Source organism: Anguilla rostrata, chromosome 15 (genome assembly GCF_018555375.3).
Source record: "Anguilla rostrata isolate EN2019 chromosome 15, ASM1855537v3, whole genome shotgun sequence".
Taxonomy (NCBI): domain Eukaryota; kingdom Metazoa; phylum Chordata; class Actinopteri; order Anguilliformes; family Anguillidae; genus Anguilla; species Anguilla rostrata.
Genome location: NC_057947.1, coordinates 4568048 through 4594070, shown reverse-complemented (window position 1 = coordinate 4594070; position 26023 = coordinate 4568048). Strand labels below are relative to the sequence as shown.

At 47.7% G+C, this 26023-nt stretch overlaps 2 protein-coding genes across 2 annotated transcripts; both read right to left on the bottom strand.

Moving 5' to 3' along the window:
• Positions 1-231: 231 nt before the first annotated feature.
• On the bottom strand, positions 232-17449 carry LOC135240949 (dynein axonemal heavy chain 11-like). The gene is made up of 20 exons (XM_064311024.1): positions 17320-17449; positions 16333-16568; positions 14987-15109; positions 13511-13715; positions 12920-13084; positions 12218-12358; positions 10977-11147; positions 10774-10896; positions 10389-10582; positions 9567-9715; positions 9045-9172; positions 8423-8650; positions 7260-7451; positions 7004-7123; positions 6421-6663; positions 5517-5699; positions 4416-4531; positions 3822-3934; positions 3121-3261; positions 232-2268 (listed from the first exon to the last, which is right to left on the bottom strand). The coding sequence occupies exons 2-20, from the start codon at positions 16554-16556 to the stop codon at positions 2021-2023; spliced, it is 3207 nt and encodes a 1068-aa protein (XP_064167094.1). The 5' UTR covers positions 16557-16568; positions 17320-17449; the 3' UTR covers positions 232-2020.
• A 3694-nt stretch (positions 17450-21143) lies between these two features.
• Positions 21144-25973, bottom strand: LOC135241260 (dynein axonemal heavy chain 11-like). The gene is made up of 7 exons (XM_064311494.1): positions 25449-25973; positions 24934-25095; positions 23289-23522; positions 22998-23144; positions 22517-22630; positions 21849-21992; positions 21144-21368 (listed from the first exon to the last, which is right to left on the bottom strand). The coding sequence occupies exons 1-7, from the start codon at positions 25530-25532 to the stop codon at positions 21144-21146; spliced, it is 1110 nt and encodes a 369-aa protein (XP_064167564.1). The 5' UTR covers positions 25533-25973.
• Positions 25974-26023: the final 50 nt, after the last annotated feature.

Sequence of the window (26023 nt, the reverse complement as noted above, 5' to 3'; positions counted from 1 at the left end):
CAGGGTTGGGGACCACATATTAGGACTAGTAATAAACCTATTAATTCAATAAAGTATTTATATAACATATGTAACCCCCGGTTAATGTAATTACCACTGGTTAAGGTCTAAGGTGACATAAATGAAAGAAAATTAGTTTTCTGACATTTAAAATGAAAATGTATACCAAAGGGAAATAAGCAAACTTTTTTCAGGCAGACTGATGTGGTCATCTTTATTTAACAACTGCAGTGAAACAAATGAAAGAAAAATAATAGTGAAGACATTTATGATGAAAAATGTGTTTTGGGGAAAATCATAAAATACATAAGACTGTATTTTATACATGTCCAAAAATTGACAAAAATGCAACAGATGTACTTTTTCATTTCGATGGATGGGAAAACATTTTTATTAAAAACCAGAGTGATATAAGTGCATTTATACTGTATGTCTGTGAAGACATTTATGGTGAAATGTGTTTCAGTGTAACATTAGTAAAATACATAAGATTATATGTATATTATATGCATTATATATATTATGCCCAAAAACACAAAGGAATTTAATGGGCATTTTTTTATTTGGATGGATGGGACATTTCAATTCAACAACCAAAGTGAAATAAATGAAATAAAATTAATTAGAAGATATTTATTATTAAATATGTTTCTTTGGAAAATGAACAAAATACACATGACTAAAGTCTTACGTCCAAAAAGTGACAAAAATGTTCCTTCTGAATGGATGGAAACGCTTTTTTTTTTTTTTTTTTGAAGAACAAGGGTGAAATAAATGCATTAACATGTCCTTAAACAGATCCATGCTGAAATATGTGTTTCAGTGGAAAATGAACATAAACATAAAACTATGCAAAGAGTGACAAGAATGCTACAAAAAAATAAGTAATTTTTCCTTTTGAATGAATATCACAGGCTGCAGACACAGCGCCCACACACTCAGCAGAGCCACATCATCCCGCTAACCTCACATTCACACACTCAGCAGTGCCACATCATCCGCTAACCTCACATTCACACACTCAGCAGTGCCACACCATCCCACTAACCTCACACACTCAGGAGCAGAGCCACATCATCCCGCTAACCTCACACACTCAGGAGCAGAGCCACATCATCCCGCTAACCTCACACACTCAGGAGCAGAGCCACATCATCCCGCTAACCTCACACACTCAGGAGCAGAGCCACATCATCCCGCTAACCTCACACACTCAGCAGAGCCACATCATCCCGCTAACCTCACACACTCAGGAGCAGAGCCACACCATCCCGCTAACCTCACACACTCAGGAGCAGAGCCACATCATCCCGCTAACCTCACACACTCAGGAGCAGAGCCACATCATCCCGCTAACCTCACACACTCAGCAGAGCCACATCATCCCGTAACCTCACACACTCAGGAGCAGAGCCACATCATCCCGCTAACCTCACACACTCAGGAGCAGAGCCACATCATCCCGCTAACCTCACACACTCAGCAGAGCTACACCATCCCGCTAACCTCACACACTCAGCAGAGCCACACCATCCCGCTAACCTCACACACTCAGCAGAGCCACATCATCCCGCTAACCTCACACACTCAGCAGAGCCACATCATCCCGCTAACCTCACACACTCAGGAGCAGTGCCACATCATCCCGCTAACCTCACACACTCAGCAGTGCCACACCATCCCGCTAACCTCACACACTCAGCAGAGCCACACCATCTCGCTAACCTCACACACTCAGCAGAGACACATCATCCCGCTAACCTCACACACTCATCAGAGCCACATCATCCCGCTAACCTCACACACTCATCAGAGCCACATCATCCCGCTAACCTCACACACTCAGGAGCAGAGTCACATCATACCGCTAACCTCACACACTCAGCAGAGCCACATCATCCCGCTAACCTCACACACTCAGCAGAGCCACATCATCCCGCTAACCTCACACACTCAGGAGCAGAGTCACATCATCCCGCTAACCTCACACACTCAGCAGAGCCACATCATCCCGCTAACCTCACACACTCAGGAGCAGAGCCACGCCCGCCAGCACCCACTTGGCCGGCCTCTCCTTGGTCTTCAGGGGGAAGGTCCACACGTAGGTGGAGCCCCGCTGCTTGGTCTTGTAGACGGGGCACTCGTAGATGTTGCGGGTCTCCTGGCGGTCGTTGGGGACGGCCCGGACGAAGATAACGGGCATGCTCGGCGTGAGCTCCTTCAGCCTGGCCTCGGCGATATTTCCCCCCTGGATGTCCCATCTGGCCCCTGGGGGGGTGGGGGTGGGGGAGAGGGAGAGAAAGGGGAGGGCCCGTTACCCTTCTTGCATCCTGGCTCTATTGAAAGAGCTATGATCTATGGCCAGCCTGCTGGAACATTTCATTAGATAACTAGCTCTAATGGGCCGGAAACAATTAGTAGCATCTAACGGGAATACTGCTCCTTTAAATCACTCTGTACTTTCAAAGCCTTTTGCCCCCCAACCCCAGCCCCACCCCCCTGCCTTTCCCAGTCACGCTCCTCTGTAAAATGCCCCACGAGTTCTCTCAGGTCAGGTGGTACTGGAATAACTACCTCCTCCTTTCCGCCAGCACGTCACGCAAACAGCATCTTAGGCACTCTGAGTCAGAGACCGCTTAACATTGTAATTAATCCCCATCTGCACAAATGAGCCCCAGTGTTGTTCTCTGCTGGCACGGCTACTTCAGCTGTTATTCGCTGGGAATGTTTAAACATTAACGCCAGATTCTAATTATTGCATGACATTACGTTCGTTTAGCAGATGCTCCTATCCAATGCATTGCATTCATTCAGTAGAGGTTCTTACTCATTACTTTACATCGCAATCATTTAGCAAGACCAGAGCAGCTTTCATGTAGGAGAAACTTAAGTTAATTCACCTGACTAATACGAGCAATAGTGGCAGAGCTGGCAAACAATGCTCCCAGTCGCACGGGTAATGATGCGACATCGCTAAAGCACGAGAGCAAGTTAACTTTCCCAACGGAGAACTAAAGTAAGCATTCCAAATACATACACATGCATTACATCCACAATAAGCCCTCATTTGAAAACAAACTCCCACATTGTCCTTTAGTGCGTAGGGGTGCGAACGCCCACCTTCCATGAAAAGGCCATGCACGTACGCCCCCTCTCGAGCCGGCTGGTTGAAATCCTCCTTGAATTTTTTGGTGACGTCGACGGTCAGGTTCATTCTGTCGAGGGGCCATTCGTTCTTCCTGGCCAGGCTCTGCATCACGGCTGGGAAACAACGCGTATGCTCACTATGAGGTCATGAGGTGAGGTCACCTCTCTCAGAAAATAATGACGCACTGGAAAATACCTGAATTATGAATCACCAGTGATCATCCACTTTGCAATGATGAATATTTAGGGTAATGGTTTTCAAGCTTTGAGCTGATCTGGTGATTACCAGATGTAAAATACGATATTTATTTTTGGGATACAGTGATTGGGGTATGGTGATTGGCTGGTGAATGGGGTATGGCGACTGGGTACTGTGGTGGGCTGGTGAGTGGGGTACTGCGATTAGCTGGTGTTTTGGTATTCTAATTGACTGGTGAGTGGGGTACTGTGATTGGCTGGTGAGTGGGGTACTGTGATTGGCTGGTGAGTGAGGTTACTGTGATTGGCTGGTGAGTGGGGTAATGCGATTATCTGGTCAATGGGGAACGGTGATTGGCCGGTGAATGGGGAAGGGTGATTGGCTGGTCAGTGGGGAACGGTGATTGGCCGGTGAATGGGGAAGGGTGATTGGCTGGTCAGTGGGGAACGGTGATTGGCTGGTGAATGGCGGGTACCTGTAAGGAAGGACTGGGGGTTGAAGAGTCCCGACAGCCACACCACGGTGGGCAGCACCAGGTCCTGCGTCCAGCTGTCCAACTCCCTGCATCGTAGCAGTACATCACTGTACCTGTGGACAGGTGACAGGTGAGCACAGGGGCAGGGCCTGTCTAACTGCACTCCTGGAGTGCCGTGTGTACAAACACAGCTCCCAAAACAGTCCAGGGCTCTTCAGCAGAAAGCACTGCATGAACAGGACCTACTTTTATCTCTGCAATGACAGTTTCAAACTTCAAATGGCTCCATATTGGAAAAGTGCAGTGGACAGAACCAGTAATTCCTGAGGTCTAAATCAGTGCTATGATTCATTAATGGTGGGGCATGGTGATGATGAGGCTTGCCTGTTCTAAAATAAAAAGTACACAACCCATGGATTACAAATGCAAATGCAACTACTAAATGAGGAGCACCGAAGATGCCAAGTCCTTCGTTCTGTCTAAAGTGATGCCCGTTGCCAAGTTCTTGGACATTTTTAATGGAACTTTCAGTACCCAAAATGAGGAGGGGAGATCCTGGCATTGCCATAGGGGGCAGGTGGTCCTGCCACTCACCACAGCGCCAGGTTGAGTGCGGACGGATACGCCAGCTTGGTCCAGGTGTGGGGGACGTTGTCAAAGAAAAGGGCCGTCTGCAGTTCCTCCATCTCTGAGGAAATTGCCAACTCGCCCTAACAGAGAGAGAGTCAGTGAGCGACAGCTACACATCACCAATGGAGGGACCACACCAGGTCACCAACGGGGGGCTATTCTCAGTACCCCCGCGGTTCTCAATCCAAGAGCTAAGAGAAGCACAGACACACACCTTCAGGCCCAGAGCTCAGAGAAGCACAGATACACACCTTCATCTCCAGAGCTAAGAGAAGCACAGACACACACCTTCAGCTCCAGAGCTAAGAGAAGCACAGACACACACCTTCAGCTCCAGAGCTAAGAGAACCACAGACACACACCCTCAGCTCCAGAGCTAAGAGAAGCACAGACACACACCTTCAGCTCCAGAGCTAAGAGAACCACAGACACACACTTTCAGCTCCAGAGCTAAGAGAAGCACAGACACTCACCTTCAGTCCCAGAGCTAAGAGAAGCACAGACACACACCTTCAGCTCCAGAGCTAAGAGAAGCACAGACACTCACCTTCAGTCTCAGAGCTAAGAGAAGCACAGACACACACCTACAGCCTCAGAGCTAAGAGAAGCACAGACACACACCTTCAGCTCCACAGCTAAGAGAAGCACAGACAAACACCTTCAGCTCCAGAGCTAAGAGAACCACAGACACACACTTTCAGCCTCAGAGCTGAGAGAAGCACAGACACACACCTTTAGCTCCAGAGCTAAGAGAAGCACAGACACACACCTTCAGCTCCAGAGCTAAGAGAAGCACAGACACACACCTTCAGCTCCAGAGCTAAGAGAACCACAGACACACACCTTCAGCCTCAGAGTTAAGAGAAGCACAGACACACACCTTCAGCTCCAGAGCTAAGAGAGGCACAGACACACACCTTCAGCCCCAGAGCTAAGAGAGGCACAGACACACACCTTCAGTCTCAGAGCTAAGAGAAGCACAGACACACACCTTCAGCTCCAGAGCTAAGAGAGGCACAGACACACACCTTCAGTCTCAGAGCTAAGAGAGGCACGGACACTCACCTTTAGTCCCAGGTCCAGCTCTCTGAGGGAGCGACGGATCTCGCTGATGAGCATGTTCATGCGCTCGCACTCCTGGAAGCACACTAGGATGTACGAGGATCGCTCTGCTGTTTTGGAGGTGATGTCTGACATGTTGTACTCTTCCGGCAATTTCTCCAGGATATCATCTAGGATTGTTTTTACCTGAAGAGTCAATCACTGTATTTTAGAAAGGGACAGTAATCTATTCCCCCACATTCAACAGGTAAATTACAAAACGTAACAGTTTTTTCAGTGATCTTGTCTCAAGATTTTAAACGGGTAATTGCAGAGCATTAAACATGTATTAATTCCACTTGTGACCAATCTCCATGTCGGTCGTTAAATAAATAGCAGCTTTTTGTGTTGTGTTCAGACTAGGGTTTTGTTGGCGTGGGTGTATCGTGGGATGCTGGTGTTTGGACTGCTGTTTTCTGGCTGGGGTCGTGTTGGTGTGGGTGTGTCATGGGATGCATCATGCTGGTGTTTGGACTGATGTTTTCTGGCTGGTGTGAATGGTAATGGTAAATGGACTGCATTTATATAGCGCTTTTTATCCAAAGCGCTTTACAATTGATGCCTCTCATTCTCCAGAGCAGTTAGGGGTTAGGTGTCTTGCTCAAGGACACTTCGACACGCCCAGGCCGGGGTTTGAACCGGCAACCCTCTGACTGCCAGACAATCGCTCAATGGTGTTTGGGCTGATCTTTTCAGGCTGGGTCGTGTTGGCGTGGGTGTATCGTGGGATCCTGGTGTTTGGGTTGTTGTTTTCTGGCTGGTGTTTGGGCTGATGTATTCTGGCTGGTCTCAGTGTTAGACAGGTGGCAGAGCGACTGTGCAGGAAGGCCGGTGATCCTGTCTGTCTTGCAGCGGCGAGATCGGAGACCTTTTCCTCTATGGTTTGGGACGCCCCCTCCCCCATCACTGAGTCTCTGGACTGGAGCTCCAGCAGGGTGTGGAACAGGCTGTCGGAGGTCACCGTGAGGAACTCGATCTCCGCGTTGGGGTGCAGGCCGTAATGCACCGGGCTCTCGTGAGGAAGCATCTCATCAATGTAGCCATGGTAACCCTGGTAGTCCAGGTTGGACGGAACTACAAAACCTGGAGCCAGAGCCAGTTTCCTGTCAAACTGAGCATGACACAAGATCAATGTTACCAACAGCAAAATGGATTCCTTGCAGTCTGTATGTATTCTTACATGTGAAAACAAAAGGAACTGTTTTATTTTTTTCCCCTGTAAAAAATCATATCAGCAATTTTGTCACAACATAATCATTAGTTCCCCAAAGTGCCAGAAGAGGGAGCTGTAATACAGGCAATTCCTTGCCAGGTTTAAAAAGCCTTCCTAGCTAACTTTCTCAGCATGAGCTTTTCCACAGTGAAGGTTTCCAGGTTCAATTTCCAGGTCAAACTATACTTTGAGAACACACCTGTACCTGTGCACAGACTCACACAAGCAGGCCTGTTACCTGGTTGGGCTGCATGTACTCCTCCAGGTAAGTGCGGCACAGCCTCCTGTCCCAGTCGTCAGTGATGTGACCCCCGTACATGATCTCCCCGAACAGGTAGCGCAGGTCCTCCCAGGGTACCTGCGGCATAAAGGCATCGATCGCCATTTTCTGTGTTATATTATGACTATGTTACACAAATGATTATGTCATTAATATAATAGCATTACTGTGTTCACCACGCCTGCCGCTGGCTTCAGTGAGCTCGACACTTCACCTGCGAGTTGGCCTCCAGGTAGTTGTAGAGGACGTTGACGGATATGGTGAGGTCGCCGGTGTTGAAGGGGTACTTCCTGTTCCAGCCCTGCGGCCCGAACTTCCGCCTCTCCGCCACGCAGGCGTGGAAGTAGCAGAGGGAGAAGAGGATGGTCTTGAATTCCTGTTCCCGCGAGCACTGGTCCAGGATATCCTGCACGCGGACGAGGAGAACAATCAACCACCGGACCGGACCAGGACAGCTGTCACTTCCACCAAGGTCCATTATCCTCTAACGTAGTAACTTCCTACTTAATTTCCTGCATGAGCCCTGCACTCCACTATCCTTTAGGCCGATGCAGAGGTCTGATGTGGCTGAGAAAGGAACAGGTGGGGGTGGGGGACTGTACATAGCAACAGCAGTGACATGCATCATAAGCTCATAGTGTGACAATCTTTGGACTGTTAAAAAGTGCAATTTACCGTTATACATCGCTGCTGCTCTGAGATTAAATGTGTGTGTGCTCTTATTAAACACAAATCACTTTTCCATAAAGGCATGAACAGTTTATAAATGATTTACTAGGCAATCAACAGGTCTCCTATTATATGCAATGTCAATGGGACACCATATTCACTGTAGCAACAGAGAAAGCTGCATTTAATTTTCCTTAAAGCATACTCTGGGAGAAGCAATGCAAGTCTCTGCAGTTGTTCTGCAGTTGTTTAATGAACAGTATGTTCATTAAAACTGTCCTCGATTGTATTGTCCAGAAGAATCCTACCAAATGGAAATGTGTGTGCAGCCCTGGAGCTGTAAAAATGTGTGTTTGAACATTTAACTTTGTGTGCAGTACATCTGCTACCAGGTTTATTAATAATAATAGCAATAACAAAAACAATAATAATAATTTGTTTGTTTTTCCCGTAACAAATAAAAGAAAATACATGGCAATGTAACATACATGATTTCAAAACACTGTTAAACACCATATTTCATTTTTCTAAGTAACATAAAGTGCAATATGAAAAATGTCAAAAGTCAATGAATCTTCAATGTAACAATTTTATTTAAATGTAACTCTTGCTATGAGACCAACATTAGACAGAATATTTCATAAGTGCAGCAGTTCTGGCGACAGAATGTGGGCGTGTCTCGGAGGAGTGGCCCAGGGGGGGCGTCACCTGGTCGAAGTTGTCGAGGGCAGCGTGCAGGTTGGCCAGCATGCCAGTGGGCGGCTCGTTGGTGATCTTGATGGAGTTCTCCAGGATGCCCTGGGGGATGATGTGCTCCTGGGGGGTGGGGGCGGGCTCCGCGCTCATGAACACGCGGTAGTCAACATGGCTGCCCTCACTGCAGCGCTCCAGCAGCTTCTCCAGGCTGCCCAGCCACTTGGCCACCAGGTGGATGTTCTGTCACACACACACACACACACACACACACACACACACAGGCACGCACACACACACACACACACACACACACACACACACACAGGCACGCACACACACACACACACAAGCACGCACACAAACGCACACGTGCGGTATGTCAATTACCATACCATTATTATATTATCTATACATACATGATATAATAAATATAATTAGAACGAGACACTTCACTTCCGGTTTTTATTTCCCAAACATTCAGTCAGGCAAAAATTCTCAAAAATCTCTACTGCTGATATCAAAGTATCATTGTAAGTTCCATCTGACTGAACCCCCAGTATGAACCCCAGGAAGGCTGTGCTATCAGTGCTGCAGTGTGTGTAAGTGAAGGAGGCTGAACCCTGAGGCCTGGCACCTGCAGAATCACCCAGTGTCCCTCCTTGGATGCTTTCTCCATGGCAACCTCAGCCACCGCCTCCTGCCCCTGGCCCAGGGACACATTGTGCAGCTTCCCCAGGTCAATGGTGAACCCCAGCTTCCGACCTGCGTCGCCACGGAAACCCAACAGAACTCAGGGCAATCCACACAGCAGATTCATCAGTATGGGTATGCTTCTCTTACACATGGCTGGATTTGAAATAGGCACATTCACTTAAAATATGGCAGATAACTGAAATAAGAAGCCTTGTAAATCAACAGATGAATAATAGATGAATAACTGTAATTATATCACTTCAAATAGCAATATGCTTCCACCTAAGGGTGATACAGAAATAGAGTCATCCCAGCAGATTAACAAATCCCAAATGTGTGTGAAAATCTACTCCAGGGCAAACACCTGATTTCAGAATGCTGAGAGCAATCCTCTCTGTACGTACACAGGGTAGAGTATAAGCACACAGCCTGTGTTATTAACAGAGAAAATTATTAGCATTACCCAGCGCCTCCACGTCTTTGAGCGGATCCACCCCAGGGGACAGGATGAAGAACACGGGGGAGGCGGGCCCGCTCTCTTTGAACGATTTGGCAAATTCCGTCTTGCGCCCCTCGGTGTATTTCACTCCCAGCTTCTCCTCTACAAAGTTCCTGTGGAAAAACAAATTTCTACCGTCGTGTGCCAGGGACCAGCACTGCAAAGCTGCAAATAAAATGTCAGCATAAGGAGAGAGACACAGCACTCACACAGGCTACAGAAACAGAGCGCTCACAGCGTACTGAGGCTGAGGTTCAGTGCAGGAGGGAGGAGGAAGGTGTGCAGCATACATCATTCTGTCAGTCCAGGTGGCCTACCTGAGAGTATAGGTTATTCAGTCAGTCCAGGTGGCCTACCTGAGGGATACGTCATTCTATCTGTCCAGGTGGCCTACCTCAGAGCATATATTACTCTGTCTGTGCAGAAGGGCCTACCTGAGAGTATAAGTCATTGTGTTGGTCCAAGTGGCCTACCTGAGAGCATAGGTCATTCTATTTGGGCCAGGTGGCCTACCTGAGAGTATAGGTCATCCTGTCAGTCCAGGTGGCCTACCTGAGAGCATAGGTCATCCTGTCTGTCCAGGTGGCCTACCTGAGAGTATAGGTCATCCTGTCAGTCCAGGTGGCCTACCTGAGAGTATAGGTCATCCTGTCTGTCCAGGTGGCCTACCTGAGAGCATAGGTCATTCTGTCTGTCCAGGTGGCCTACCTGAGAGCATAGGTCATCCTGTCAGGGCAGAGGGCCTACCTGAGAGCATAGGTCATCCTGTCAGGGCGGAGGGCCTACCTGAGAGCATAGGTCATCCTGTCAGGGCGGAGGGCGCGCATCATGATGAGCTTCTGTAGGGAGCTCTTATTCTTCCACTCCTGCGGAAACTTCTCCTTCTCCGGACACTCGGACTCCACCACCTTCTTCCAGCGTTTGGGGGAGCCCTCGATGTCCCTGTCCAGGCCCCGGAACTCGTCCGTGAAGCTCATGGTCTAGGGGTGAGCGGCAGGAAGAGGGCACGGCTGTGAGGGCTCCTCATGCACAGACACTGCAGTGGTTATTCATGCAGTTTACAAAGCATCTATCGTTTTGACCAAGTCTCAGTTTGCATGGAAAGTCACAGTTCCAACTGGGGGATGCTAAAAGTACTGAGTTTTGGGAAGTTTTCAGGCCCTGGATGTACCTTGATGGCGCTCCATGCCGAGTTGGACAGGAAGTCCAGAGGGCTGATGTAGCTGTGATCGATGTTGAACCGGAGCAGGAAGTCCAGCTCTCTGACATCGATCTCTTTACTCATGAGCAGAAGCTGCAGATTCGAGAGAGAGCCGAGGTTAGATTCCGTCTGGTCATCAAAAGCAAAAAAAATTTTAAACGATAGAGCTTCACCTGGAAGGTCAGCTGGGCACTGAAGGTAAGCTTGTCCCTCTCAAACAGGCCTCGGCTGATGTAGTTGAAGGTGGAGAAGGTGATGCTGTCGATGAGGATGTTGACCCGGGTCTTGACATGGTCTGAGGGCGCGGCCTGGTGCACGGCGTTGTGAAACACCACATTAAAGGCCTGGAGAGTGAGAAGGACAGAGGAGAGAGTGCAACACCATGTTAAAGGCCTGGAGAGTGAGAAGGACAGAGGAGAGAGTGCAACACCATGTTAAAGGCCTGGACAGCGAGGAGGACAGAGGAGAGAGTGCAACACCATGTTAAAGGCCTGGAGAGTGAGAAGGACAGAGGAGAGAGTGAAACACCATGTTAAAGGCCTGGAGAGTGAGAAGGACAGAGGAGAGAGTGCAACACCACATTAAAGGCCTGGAGAGTGAGAAGGACAGAGGAGAGAGTGCAACACCATGTTAAAGGCCTGGACAGCGAGGAGGACAGAGGAGAGAGTGCAACACCATGTTAAAGGCCTGGAGAGTGAGAAGGACAGAGGAGAGTGAAACACCATGTTAAAGGCCTGGAGAGTGAGAAGGACAGAGGAGAGAGTGCAACACCACGTTAAAGGCCTGGAGAGTGAGAAGGACAGAGGAGAGAGTGCAACACCATGTTAAAGGCCTGGAGAGTGAGGAGGACAGAGGAGAGAGTGCAACACCATGTTAAAGGCCTGGAGAGCGAGGAGGACAGAGGAGAGAGTGCAACACCATGTTAATGGCTGGAGAGCGAGGAGGACAGAGGAGAGAGTGAAACACCATGTTAAAGGCCTGGAGAGCGAGGAGGACAGAGGAGAGAGTGCAACACCATGTTAATGGCTGGAGAGCGAGGAGGACAGAGGAGAGAGTGAAACACCATGTTAAAGGCCTGGAGAGTGAGGAGGACAGAGGAGAGAGTGCAACACCATGTTAAAGGCCTGGAGAGTGAGGAGGACAGAGGAGAGAGTGCAACACCATGTTAAAGGCCTGGAGAGCGAGGAGGACAGAGGAGAGAGTGCAACACCATGTTAAAGGCCTGGAGAGCGAGGAGGACAGAGGAGAGAGTGCAACACCATGTTAAAGGCCTGGAGAGCGAGGAGGACAGAGGAGAGAGTGCAACACCATGTTAAAGGCCTGGAGAGCGAGGAGGACAGCCGATGGAATGACGGGCCAGGGTCCTCTCACCGCTACTGGGACAGCAGGGCTGTACCGGGTGCATTAGTCTTACCTTGAGGGAGAACTGGTACATGGGATTGATCTTGTTGAGATCGTTCATGATGAAGTAGAGCAGCGATGCTCTCGCGGCCACGGGACGGTAGTGCTCACGGGCCTCGTTAATTTTTACTTCGTTAACTTTCGCCTCCAGGACCTACAACACAGAGAGTGCAGTCATTCGACAGGAACTGGTTACTGTCCAGTTTCACATCATGCGGAGATACGCACATATGCTCACGCCCACACACACCCAAACGCACACGCACACTCACTGGCGCACAGACACACACACACACGCAAACATACACACACAAAATACACAAAATAAAGAACAGCATAGACAATTTCTTACTGCAATAGCACAGCCAAGTGGGAAAGTTGGCCAGGATGTAGAAAAACAAGTACAAAGGTATTACTATAGTTCTTTCTTTGTGAGTTCAATGTATGAAGCTGGTTTTGGATCTTTAACAATCCATTCAAGAGTTATATTGAGCTTATTGTCATTGTGCCAAAATCAGCCCTATGCTGTTCCACGCAAACCTCTACCAATTTCAAAGTGACCAACTTTTGACACCATTCAAATTTATTTTAGTGGAGAACGGTGTGCCCAATGATCTAGTACAGGTTGACCCAGGTCTGCTCCCGTAGTATCTGCTGTTGGCCGGGTACAGCGATTCAGACTGTGCCTCAGCGTTAGCTGCTCTGCTGTGCGTACCTTCATCTCAATCTCAGCAGCGGTGTGCTTGGTGGTCTCCAGCTTCTCCACCAGCAGGTTGTCCCCCAGGAAGTTGCTCTCAGCGGCGGACAGCCTGGTGAGGAGCTCGTCCTCCAGCTGCTTCAGCTCGATCTTGAAGTAGTTCTGCTGCTTGGTCAAATCCGACTACAAAAACAAAAACGCCTCCAGTCACAACGGCTCAGGTACCGACCAGCTCGTCTTCATAAGGTCTTAAACCAGTCCTATCTGACCATGGAAAATACACAGCCTATGAATGGCTTCCCTAAGTCACATCTTCCTGTACATCACCCCTAAAAGTGCCCAGACAATAGATCCAAGTTCAAGTTTAGGAATACAACCAAAAAAAACAGGCTTTCATATGATACGTTTATTATGATATAATGCACTGTTAACTCACAGAACTCATTTTCTAACCTTTCTTCAAGCTGCTGTTTTCCTAACCCTAACCCCAACCTCACAATCACTCATGACAGCACCGGCCCATATAGCTCCACCCTCCATAAACTCTGAAGAGGAGGCAGCAGCACTGCTTTACAGGGATTTGGGGAGGGGGGTCATGGGGAGGCCCACCTTAAGATGCTCCAGGTCCGGCCGTTCCAGGTTGACAACCTCAGCCAAGAGCTGGTCCTCCAGGCCGTCCCGGGTCACCGTGAAGTTGATGAGGGTGGTCTGGGCCTGGATCTCGGGCTTGTAGTGCGGGTTGGCCAGCTTGGTGTGCAGGATGAGTCGGAAGGCCGGGTGGAAGTAGCATTCTTTATCACCCACCTTGATGAACCTTCGCAGAAGATCAAAAGATTCCCACAGGAGGAATAAAGCAGCCACAGTGTACTGAGGGGTTTGGAGATGAGATTTATACAGTTACAGTGCACTGAAGGGTATAGGAAAGATATTTTTACTGTCACAGTGCACTGAAGGGTATAGGAAAGAGATTTTTACTGTCACAGTGCACTGAGGGGTTTAGGGATGATATTTATACAGTCACAGTGCACTGAGGGGTTTAGGGATGATATTTATACTGTCACAGTGCACTGAGGGGTTTAGGGATGATATTTATACAGTCACAGTGCACTGAAGGGTTTAGGGATGAGATTTATACAGTCACAGTGCACTGAAGGGTTTAGGGATGATATTTATACAGTCACAGTGCATTGAAGTGTTTAGGGATGAGATTTATACAGTCACAGTGCACTGAAGGGTTTAGGGATGAGATTTATACAGTCACAGTGCACTGAAGGGTATAGGAAAGAGATTTATACAGTCACAGTGCACTGAGGGGTTTGGAGATGAGATTTATACAGTCACAGTGCACTGAGGGGTTTAGGGATGAGATTTATACAGTCACAGTGCACTGAAGGGTTTAGGGATGAGATTTATACAGTCACAGTGCACTGAAGGGTATAGGAAAGAGATTTATACAGTCACAGTGCACTGAGGGGTTTGGAGATGAGATTTATACAGTCACAGTGCACTGAAGGGTTTAGGGATGAGATTTATACAGTCACAGTGCACTGAAGGGTTTAGGGATGAGATTTATACAGTCACAGTGCACTGAAGGGTATAGGAAAGAGATTTATACAGTCACAGTGCACTGAGGGGTTTAGGGATGAGATTTATACAGTCACAGTGCACTGAAGGGTATAGGAAAGAGATTTATACAGTCACAGTGCACTGAGGGGTTTAGGGATGAGATTTATACAGTCACAGTGCACTGAGGGGTTTGGAGATGAGATTTATACAGTCACAGTGCACTGAGGGGTTTAGGGATGAGATTTATACAGTCACAGTGCACTGAAGGGTTTAGGGATGAGATTTATACAGTCACAGTGCACTGAAGGGTATAGGAAAGAGATTTATACAGTCACAGTGCACTGAGGGGTTTGGAGATGAGATTTATACAGTCACAGTGCACTGAAAGGTTTCAGAATGAGATTTATACAGTCACAGTGCACTGAAGGGTTTAGGGATGAGATTTATACAGTCACAGTGCACTGAAGGGTTTAGGGATGAGATTTATATAGTTATATAGTTATTTATATATGCTCCTACCTCCCCTTCTTTATGGTGTATCTCCCTAAAAGAGGATCAATCACTGGGTCAACTGTTTCCTCCAGGTTCTCAATTAAGACTGGGTGTCCTGAGACCACTGCTTGCTCAATAACATCCACATACCTGCAGAATCACAAAGGTTAGTACAAAAGATTCCCCGATATCTTCTGTGAACACTTTCCATGTTTGCTCTACGAAGTCTGCTCTTATGTTGTGTTGGGGAAGTGAGGATTAAGTAAAATAGGTTTGTTTTCTGAATCCAACAATTTTAACAACTAACACCCCCATTTAAGGTTCGGTACCAAACACAAGTGCATCAACAGTTAAAACACCTCACTTATTCAACATGTAAAATAAACATGTCACAATTTGAAAGAAGATACAAAACCATGGCTTGTTTCGCCAAAGTTAATCCCAAATATATGCCACAACGAAAATTTAAAAACCAGAAGACAGCAGAATACTCAGAAAAGACCAGGGATGAAATGTAGAATGCCAGATGCCAACTTCCAATTAAACTGAAACTCAAAGAAAGGCCCACATGTCTATCTAGTTATATCTACTTATTCTGGTCTGGGCTGGTCCATGAACTCCCAAATAGTGCCTGTAGATGTACTAACCACTTTAAGGTATAGATTCTTAACAGTATGAGGTATGCCAGTGTGTGGTTTCCCAGGCCACCCCTGTTGACACACACACACATACACACCCATACCCATGCACACACACACATTCACACCTCTAATGGCTACCCCCCAGTTCCTGCTCTCTGTCTTATCTCTAGGCCATGCTGGCCGAGCCCTTTGAAGTTTCCTAGAGCTCAAAACAAGTCAATTGGTGAATTAGATGTTACACAATTCTCTGCAGACACTGTCCTTATATGCCCTATAAAAACTGTCCTTACATGCTCTATAAATGCTTCCCTTACATGCTCTATAAACATTGCCCTGATATCCTCTATAAAAAGTCTTTACATGCTCTATAAACACTGCCCTTATATGCTCTATGAACACTGTCCTTATTTCTCCTGTAAACACTATGCAATTGGCTGACACCCCTGTTATGCTCATGGACCTGCTACACCATTGGCCTACATGCCCATTATGCTCATGGACCTGCTATACCATTGGTCTACATGCCCATTATGCTCATGAACCTGCTACACCATTGGCCTACATGCCCATTATGCTCATGGACCTGCTACACCATTGGTCTACACGCCCATTATGCTCATGAACCTGCTATACCATTGGCCTACATGCCCATTATGCTCATGGACCTGCTACACCATTGGCTGGCACTCCCATTACGCTCATAGACCTGCTACACCATTGGGTGAAGCTCACCCTTTCTGCCCCAGGCTGATGACCTTGAGGTCGGCGCCATAGCGACTCTTTATCCACTTGACGCCTTGCAGCTGGGGGTCGATGAGGAGGGGCCAGCGCTCGCAGTTGGTGACAATGGTGGCGTTCTGCGTGGACATCCTGTCGCTGGGCAGGCCCTCATTGTTCCATTTGGCAATGGTGGCATCGTCTGTCAGCATTCTGACTGGCTCCAGGTCCTCAGTCATGGGAATGGGAATCTAACAGGGAAGACCACACTCCCAAATGTGACCTACTTACAAATGAACACCATCATTCACTTACTCCTTCACAGACACGGTTTGGCAAGATCAGCAAGGCATAAAATGAACTTTTCAAGCAGCATTTGTTTAAGTAAAAAATGAACGCTCACATTTATTGCTGAAACAAGATTATGGACAAATTACGGCTGAATCAAGACCAGTGTGATATTCTTGTAGCATTATGGATTCCACCCACACCTCGTGAAAAAAATGATCAGTTGCAAGAAGAGTTATGTATTGAGTAAACCTGTATAATCTGAAAAACTGAGGGTAGTGAAAAAAATGTCAACATCACTATAGGGCTCTATAGTTAAAAGAAAACTTAGGGTCGATATGTGAAAGATATATATAGCAATTTAGTATGTATTTCCACAGAAAGACTAATCTGCATACTGGACTGGGGATGTGCTAGCTCAGAGGAGGTTCATGCTAGCCTTCGCCTTCTGGGATTGCAGCAGATATGTTAGCATCAGAGGAGGCTAATTTTACCCTTCACCAACTGGAATTGCAGTGGAAATGTTAGCATCAGAGGAGGCTATAATGCTAGCCTTTGGGCCTCTGGGATTGGGGGGAATGTGCTAGCAGCAGAGGAGGTCAATGAGATCCCCTGGGGTTGCAATGGATCTCACAGATGAGAGGGAGGCCTGTTGGATTGGAAATTGGCAACAACTAAAAAAAATCTGTGGAGAAAGCAGGGTAATAATCTCACCTTCTGGCTGCGGAGAAAGGGCAACCACAGGGTCTCCACCAGCTCGCGCCGGTACTTCTTGGAGAAGGAGCCAGCGTAGGAGATGAAGGCGGAGGTGAGGAGAACGTCCCCGTAAAGAGTCTTCTCCTGCTCATGGTACTGAGCCACAGAGTGGGCCCAGCGCACATTCTCTGACTGAAACACACGAGTACGTAAGTGTCCGTCACATGCGCACATGTTTTATCCGGTGTGTAAAGGAATGGTGCGTTGGGTCTACACAGACACGGTCATATCCGGTGTGTAAAAGAATAGCGTGTTGGGTCTACATAGACACGGTCATATCGTCATATCCGGTGTATAAAGGAATGCTGTGTTTGGTCTACACAGACATGGTCATATCCAGTGTGTAAAGGAACAGTGTGTTGGGTTTTCACAGACACGGTCATATCCAGTGTGTAAAGGAACAGAGTGTTGGGTCTACACAGGCACAGTCATATCCGGTGTGTAAAGGAACACTGTGTTGGGTTTTCACAGACACGGTCATATCCAGTGTGTAAAGGAACAGAGTGTTGGGTCTGCACAGACACGGTCATATCCGGTGCGTAAAGGAACACTGTTTCGGGCCTGCACAGACACGGTCATATCCGGTGTGTAAAGGAACAGAGTGTTGGGTGTACATAGACACAGTCATATCCAGTGTGTAAAGGAACACTGTGTTGGGTTTTCACAGACACGGTCATATCCAGTGTGTAAAGGAACACTGTGTTGGGTTTTCACAGACACGGTCAGATCCAGTGTGTAAAGGAACAGAGTGTTGGGTGTACATAGACACGGTCATATCCGGCAGAACCTCACCTCCAGGCCCTTCACCAGGCGGTTGGCCAGCTCAATGGTCTTATTGGTCCTGTTGACCTCATCCTGACACCGCAGCTTCTCTGAGGTGGCTTTCTCAAAGGCTGCCTTCAGAGTGCCCAAGCTGTTATCCAGCTCCTGTAGCAATGATGAATACCCCCATAAACTGTAAGACTGTTAGCATCAACATTAGGCCTCCTTCAGACAGTGAAACTCATAATATTATTCAGTACCTCAGGCAAAGGCTCCTAGGGAAGCATGTTACTGAAATAATCATTTAAAAAATAATAATAATAATAATCAAGGTCAAGGTCAAGGTGAACTTTATTATTCCACAAGGGGAAACTCATGGTGTCATACACGTCCCGTTTAAAACACAGAGGTACACTGTGTGATTGGCTAGCTTTTTCCTGTCTTTAGCGGGGACACTGTGATTGGCTGCCTTTTTCCTGTCTTTAGTGGGGACACTGTGTTATTGGCTGCCTGTTTCTGGTCTTTAGCAGGGACACTGTGTTATTGGCTGCCTGTTTCTGGTCTTTAGCGAGGACAATGTGTAGTTGGCTGCATATTTTCTGTCTTTAGTAGGGACGCTGTGTGGTTGACTAATCCAGAGACTCTTTTCAATACCAGCTCAGACAGTGCCCTGGTGCCATTCTTAGCTATCACTATGGCAATGGTAGGTGGGAGGAATACATATCAACTGAAATTGCAGCAGGTCGTACTGCTGTCAGTGAGAGCCTTTGAATGGGGGTAAATCTTCTCTGTTCATTCTGGGAAATTATGTATCCAATTAAACAGGTTAAAATTCCTGATGTTCAGCCAAGGTTAAATGAACGTAGTCATTAAGTTGATTAAATATGGTTTCTATCTGCCACGTTTACCTGTGAAATTAAAATATAGGTCTGAAGCATGAATCATTATGCACATCATTTTAAAACTTCTTATAATCTGCATATTAAAGGGATTTAAATCTTCAAAAAAGAGCAGGTTCTTTCTACACGAACTGTGGCCATGGCCCTAGAACAATATTTACTGAAAAAGTATTGTCCAAAAGCCTTTTTAAAAAAGTTCCTGTATTCATCGAAAGTGAGGAGGGCTATTCCACCTCTGATAATAAAAGGGGGGGGGGACTGTCAGTTTGGGAGCAGTAGATGACTACTGTGCTAAACAATCCACAGCTTACAGGACAAAATCATTAGCAAAATGCAGATTTCATCCTAAATAGGGTATTAGTATCATCACGTAGAAATAGTATTAAATTAGAGGGACCTTTATATACAGTACCTTAGCTGGCTATAGCTTAGCATGATTTATCTGTTCTTCTGTGTATGTGTATGAGTATGAGAAGGACATCTGCATGTGTTTTGAGCGTTGTGTGTTTTGTTCGCAGGTGGTTGGACTCAGATGCTGCCCCCCCCCCCCCCCGAACCCTCACTCACAGCCAGCTTCCTGCGGATGACCTCCAGCCTGTCCCCCCCAACCCCCACTCACAGCCAGCTTCCGGCGGATGACCTCCAGCTTGTCTGCAGCCTCGATCAGGTCAGCGTTGGCCTGGGCCAGACAGAGCCTCTTCAGCTCCACCTCACAGTACACCTGAAACAAAGCACCACCACAACCAATCAGCACTCAGCACTGGGTCCCCCATCAGCTGCTCCACCACAACCAATCAGCAATTAGCTCTGGGTCCCCCATCAGCTGCTCCACCACAACCAATCAGCACTCAGCACTGGGTCCCCCATCAGCTGCTCCGCCACAACAAATCAGCACTTAATGCCGAGTCCCCCCCATCAGCTGCTCCGCCGCAACCAATCAGCACCCAGCAGGGGCAACAGCACAAAACCTCAACAATGGCTCTATCAATTATTCACACATTTCCTCAGACAAGTAACATTCTATGCAAACAGAAATTGTTCACTAATTAGCTGACATTGGAAAAGAAGCCAGCCGTTTCTCACAAACAAGCTTGCATGCTTAAACTATACTAACACTATTCCAAATGAAAAGTGGCTCTATAATTACTACTACTGTCTGGTCAATCTAGGTGGCGCTACAGTTCTTTCTCTTCTATTACACAGATCTCTGCTATAGGCCGACAGCCACAAAATCACTCCGAAGACATTTGAACTCAGTGATGATGATGATGAACCAGAACAACAAATGGAAATCATACTCACAAACATCTTTGAATGGTACCAGCAGGACAGGAACGCAGGAATATCAGGTGAGACAAAAAAAAAACAAGAAGACACATTGTGGCAAAAATGATCAGTTACAGTATCCAGTTAAGCAATGGAAATTAATTTTGCTCCACTATGTAAGATGAGTCAGTGCTGACAAAAATGAGTATGTCCACTTGTGATTATTCTTTTTATCAGTGATAAACATGATGAAAAATGACCAAACATAGTAGGGGAGATCAGGATTCATGTGGATAGGTGATTCGCTGCTCATACTGCAATTCAAACCATGTGCTGGGACGACCTAGAGTCTATTCTTTGCATTGCATGTAGGCTAATTCTGAAAGACTGCTATTGATGAGTTAAAACACTGCTATTGATTGAGTTGCCTATATAAATGCATTTTTGCATATCCACATTTAGAAAATTTGTCAGCGGTCCTGTTTATTTTGAAATACAACTATTCACGCAGGGTGAATAGGGGACAGAGGCACAGTCAGCACAGGGTGAACGGGGGAGGAGGCACAGTCAGCATAGGGTGAATAGGGGACAGAGGCACAGTCAGCACAGGGTGAACGGGAGGAGGCACAGGCAGCGCAGGGTGAACAGGGGGCAGAGGCACAGTCAGCACAGGGTGAACAGGGGGCAGAGGCACAGTCAGCACAGGGTGAACGGGAGGAGGCACAGGCAGCGCAGGGTGAACGGGGGGCAGAGGCACAGGCAGCACAGGGTGAACGGGGGAGGAGGCACAGGCAGCACAGGGTGAACGGGGGAGGAGGCACAGGCAGCACAGGGTGAACAGGGGAGGAGGCACAGTCAGCACAGGGTGAACGGGGGAGGAGGCCCAGGCAGGCGCACCTCATGGAAGCGGACGATGTTGATCACCCAGGCACACAGCCCCGCAGCGGCCGATGACTTCTGGCGCACGAACTCGGGGTTGAACTCGGGGTCGCTCAGGTACTCCTCCCGCACCACCCTCACGGTGGCCTCCGGAATGTGCTCTTTGTCAAAATTCACCAGGGCCTGCAGGAAGTCATCCACCTAAAAGCCAGGGAGACTGTCACTATGAACACCTATTCATCCCCTCTGGACTGTACACCCACCAAATCATTGAATATGGGGGCCCAGGGCCAATTAATTCAAGCCAAACCTGGAGAAGAAGTGTTAAAAACAGCCAAAATCTGTTTTGCTGCAATATGATGTATTTAGAAATCAAACAATTCTATAATATTGTGTAATGCAAGCATCATTGTATGCTCACAATTAAAACTACATGCAGATGGTTTAATTTCCACATTATTTAAAGTGAGAGCTTTCATTGGGTGCAGGAGATTAAGTGTCCAATCTGAGCCTCTTATGCTGTCCTTCTGGGGACCCCAATGTTGGGTTATCTCTGACCTGCTCAGGAATTGTTGGGTTGTCTCTGCCCAGCTCAGGAGCATGCTGTTGGATTATTGTTGGGTTATCTCTGCCCAGCTCAGGAGCATGCTGTTGGGTTATTGTTGGGTTATTTCCTCTTACCTTGCTCATGTACACCTTGGCTGCCTTCCAGCTGCGGTCCTTGGGAATGCGGCCCTGTGGAGCCAGAAGGACCAGCACAGCGGCCGCCACGTTGGACACAATCCCAGGAGGGTTGGGAAAGGTGCGCAGCTCCGTCAGGTTCAGCTGCATTAAGACACAGGTACAGTCAGTACTGCAAGGCACAGGTACAGTCAGTACTGTAAGGCACAGGTAGAGTCAGTACTGTAAGACACAGGTAGAGTCAGTACTGTAAGACACAGGTAGAGTCAGTACTGTAAGGCACAGGTAGAGTCAGTACTGTAAGACACAGGTACAGTTAGTACTGTAAGGCACAGGTAGAGTCAGTACTGTAAGACACAAGTAGAGTCAGTGCTCTAAAACACAGGTAGAGTCAGTGCTCTAAAACACAGGTAGAGTCAGTACTGTAAGACTCTGGTAGAGTCAGTCCTGTAAGACACAGGTACAGTTAGTACTGTAAGACACAGGTAGCGTCAGTCCTGTAAGATACAGGTAGAGTCAGTACTGTAAGGCACAGGTAGAGTCAGTACTGTAAGACACAAGTAGAGTCAGTGCTCTAAAACACAGGTAGAGTCAGTACTATAAGACACAGGCACAGTCAGGTGTGGAAGGTGAAGCAGATGCAGCTCAGTAGGGCAGGGGGGACACACCCTGTTCAGGGTGTTGAGTGCGGCGTTAGCAGCCTGCAGGGCAGGCTCGGCTTTGGCCAGGTCGTCCTCGGACTCCTTCTGCTGCTTTGTGACGTCGGCCTGAATGGCTGCCACCTGCGGCACACAGATGGGTAGCAACTCTTCACCACCAGCACAAGCAGCTCTGAGCACTGTCACATACATACACTACTCTCACTCACTCAACATGCCCAGTGACTCATGCTAAGCAGGGCTGGGCTTGGTTAGTGTTGATTTTAAGCATGGCTAGGCTGTTAGTACAGAAGCTAAGCAGATCTAAGTCATATTGGTTGACCAGGAGGGGGCAGTGTTCCCTGTGGACCAAATAAACTTCAAAACTCTCAGTAGTCATGATGACTATGATAAATGATAATTATTTGACAATGGTTATGGCAATAATAACAATAACAACAACAATAATAATAATAATAATAATGGTTCTCAGCAGGGTGAGCACACCCACTTTTTGCTCTTCAGAATCTGCGATGGCCTTCTCCTGATTGAGCTTCTCAGTCTGCTGGCCGATCTTCGCGATGAGCGCCTCCGTGTCCGTGTTCCTCTGGTGCAGCTCCACTTCCTGTACGGCCAGCTTCGCCTTCAGATCCTCCACCTGAAGGAGCCGGACACAGCAGCTCATCATTCGCTCGGGAAAGACACCACAGCCTTGGGCGGGCACAGTGCTTTTTGAGGCTTAATGCACTGAGGGCGTTTCTTAGAAAGAACACCAGACGTGTAGGACGTGGGAGGGGCTCACCTGATGGGCGGTGCTCTGCAGCTTCTGCAGCCCGTTCTCCAGCCTCTCCATCTTCTGGGTCAGCTCCTTCCTCTTCTTGCCCAGCAGGTTGCCGTAGAGCTTCATAAACTCCAGGAAGCTCTTTGGGGTGGTGTAGTTGTAGTGCTTCTCGTTCTGCTGGTACCTGGCGCTCACCTCGTTCACGCTGGTGTGCGCGTAGGATATGAACTCGCTTATGGAATCCTTCACTTCGGGCTATGCGAGTTAAGAATACGAGTACAGATTTAACAAGGCACTACATTTTATTGGTCATTTTAAGAGCTAAAAGAATTAAATGTGCAAGGAAATATCAGTAACACTGCACATATGAGGGCAAAATCAATTTTATACTTCAAAACATGGTTTTCAGTAGAGAGAAAACCCCTCTGGAAATAAAACTGTTGCGTACAGTGTTCACAATGGAGATGGATAATGTGTTCACAATGGAGGAAGAGATTCCACTGCAAGGCTACACTGAAACCTGTGCAGTTTCCCAATGGGGGTCTCAGTGTAGCGGGAAAAGCTCTGCCCAGTTTTGGGGCGATATTATAATCCAGTCTCCTGGCTTCAGCAGGGTGTCCACCCCTCTTTCATAACGGATGCTCATCGTTTCTATGCTGACCGATGGCATAGCTTCTGTCTGCCTTCTAATTACACTTGTTTCTGTCATCGTGGATTATACATTACCGTCATAAACTGATTGTGAGTGGCAGTAATGAATTCTGCAGCATCTAGTTCACATTCACACTGACAGTCCTGCCAGCAGAAGTGTCTAAACTCCTAAATGACTCTGGGTTAATGTGCTGGGAGCAGATCGGGAGGTTAACAGGCAGGAAAAGCGGCATGTTTACCACACAACTCTCCTAGAACACGGCACAGCTGTGTCTGACCATGGGACTGACATGCAGTCAGCTTGCACATATTCTGATAAGGCAGTTTTACAACAGCACAAAAAACTAAATCATACACGATTTTTACTTAGACAACGTAATCATGGTTCAGTACTTTAAGAAACATCAGTGACTGTTCTGAAAAGCATAATGAGACTGATTTAGTGAGTACCAAAGTTTCTGCACCATACTCATGCATACATAAATCTTCAAGCAAACCAGTGTTTATTGTCGAATTATTAATTTTTATAATTTTCATAAAAGTACATCTAATTCTCGGATTAAATCCAGATCATGCCAGTGTTGACTGTGGCCAGTAGCTCCAAAAAGCAATATGAGATCAGTGATTTCATTGCCCAGGGTATGGTAGGGTTCAGTCAGCTAGGGATCCACATTCATCGCTATCTAGCAACCCCTGCTGGCCATTTGGGCACTCGTGGACTGCAAGCTAAAGCCACATATGAAAGGTCTTCCTCCTACCCTACTTTGTGTGAGCTTAGCTGTAGTTTGTGGTGTGAAAAGAAGCAGCTGGCGACAATTTGGATGTCTACACTCTCCCAAATATACAGTGTAGGTCGCACGTGAACACAGCTATGCTTGTAAACGATTGGTCATTCCAAATTGGGGTGTGAATTGGACATGGTCACTTTGGGTACCAAATGTAAATGGATTTGTAAAAATGTAGCCCTACAGTTGGATGAGGAGCAGGCAGTGAGAGGCCCAGCGGCGCTCCTCACCTCCAGGCCCTCCAGGCTGTGGATGAAGGTGCTGCTGACCGAGCGCAGGGCCTGCTGCGGCCAGGCGTGGAACCAGTCAATGGCGGTGCAGTTCACCAGCGCTGGGAACTTCCTGGCACGCGTGCGCAGAGTGAAGCCCACGGGCGAGAAGCACAGGACCACCTGTGTGTGACACGCATGAATGTAACGGACAATGCCCAAAAAAAGCAGGGTTTCGCTCCTTCCTGAAAAGGTTATGGAGGAGATACTGAGTGGGGGAAACATTCAAATCAACTACATATAAAGAATTGAAAGATATTTCACCAAAACATAACAAAAATGTATCCTGACTGCATTACATTCTGGAAAGCAGCAATTTGTAGTGTAACAATCACAATAGCCAAAATAAATGCATTACATCGGAGAATATTATACAGCTGAAACATTTATAATTTGTCCAGAGGGCATTCATGTTTTCCCACAATCAGTTCTAAACTGCGGTTGGAAAACTGCGGGAGCCCGTCGACAGGCCTGACCTTGAGCTGCCGGCGGATTCGCTCGATGAAGAACTGCCAGCAGTTCTCTCTGGTGTCCAGCTGGCCCAGGCCACGAAGCTCCATGCGGATAGAGGAGGTGATCAGGTCCAGCTCCTCCTCGCTGAACAGATCTGGGATGTCCCCTGAAGATCACAGCACACACAGAGGAAAGCTCAGTGCGGATAGAGCAGGTGATCAGGTCCAGCTCCTCCTCGCTGAACAGATCTGGGATGTCCCCTGAAGATCACAGCACACACAGAGGAAAGCTCAGTGCGGATAGAGCAGGTGATCAGGTCCAGCTCCTCCTCGCTGAACAGATCTGGGATGTCCCCTGAAGATCACAGCACACAGAGAGGAGAGCTCAGTGTGGATAGAGCAGGTGATCAGGTCCAGCTCCTCCTCGCTGAACAGATCTGGGATGTCCCCTGAAGATCACAGCACACAGAGAGGAGAGCTCAGTGCGGATAGAGCAGGTGATCAGGTCCAGCTCCTTCTCGCTGAACAGATCTGGGATGTCCCCTGAAGATCACAGCACACACAGAGGAGAGCTCAGAGGCCTGGATTTAGCCCACAAA

Bases quoted from the DNA above. Each gene is read 5' to 3' on its own strand.
- LOC135240949 (XM_064311024.1), bottom strand. From the start codon at position 16,556: ATGACTGAGGACCTGGAGCCAGTCAGAATGCTGACAGACGATGCCACC. The intron at 10,897-10,976 runs GTGAAGCTCTAT...TCGAATCTGCAG, and splicing joins GTGCCCAGCTGACCTTCCAG to CTTCTGCTCATGAGTAAAGA. The intron at 2,269-3,120 runs GTGGGCGTTCGC...CCACCCCCCCAG, and splicing joins GCATGGCCTTTTCATGGAAG to GGGCCAGATGGGACATCCAG.
- LOC135241260 (XM_064311494.1), bottom strand. From the start codon at position 25,532: ATGGAGCTTCGTGGCCTGGGCCAGCTGGACACCAGAGAGAACTGCTGG. The intron at 22,631-22,997 runs GTGGGTGTGCTC...TGTGTGCCGCAG, and splicing joins CAGATTCTGAAGAGCAAAAA to GTGGCAGCCATTCAGGCCGA. The intron at 21,993-22,516 runs GTGTGTCCCCCC...GTCTTAATGCAG, and splicing joins CACTCAACACCCTGAACAGG to CTGAACCTGACGGAGCTGCG.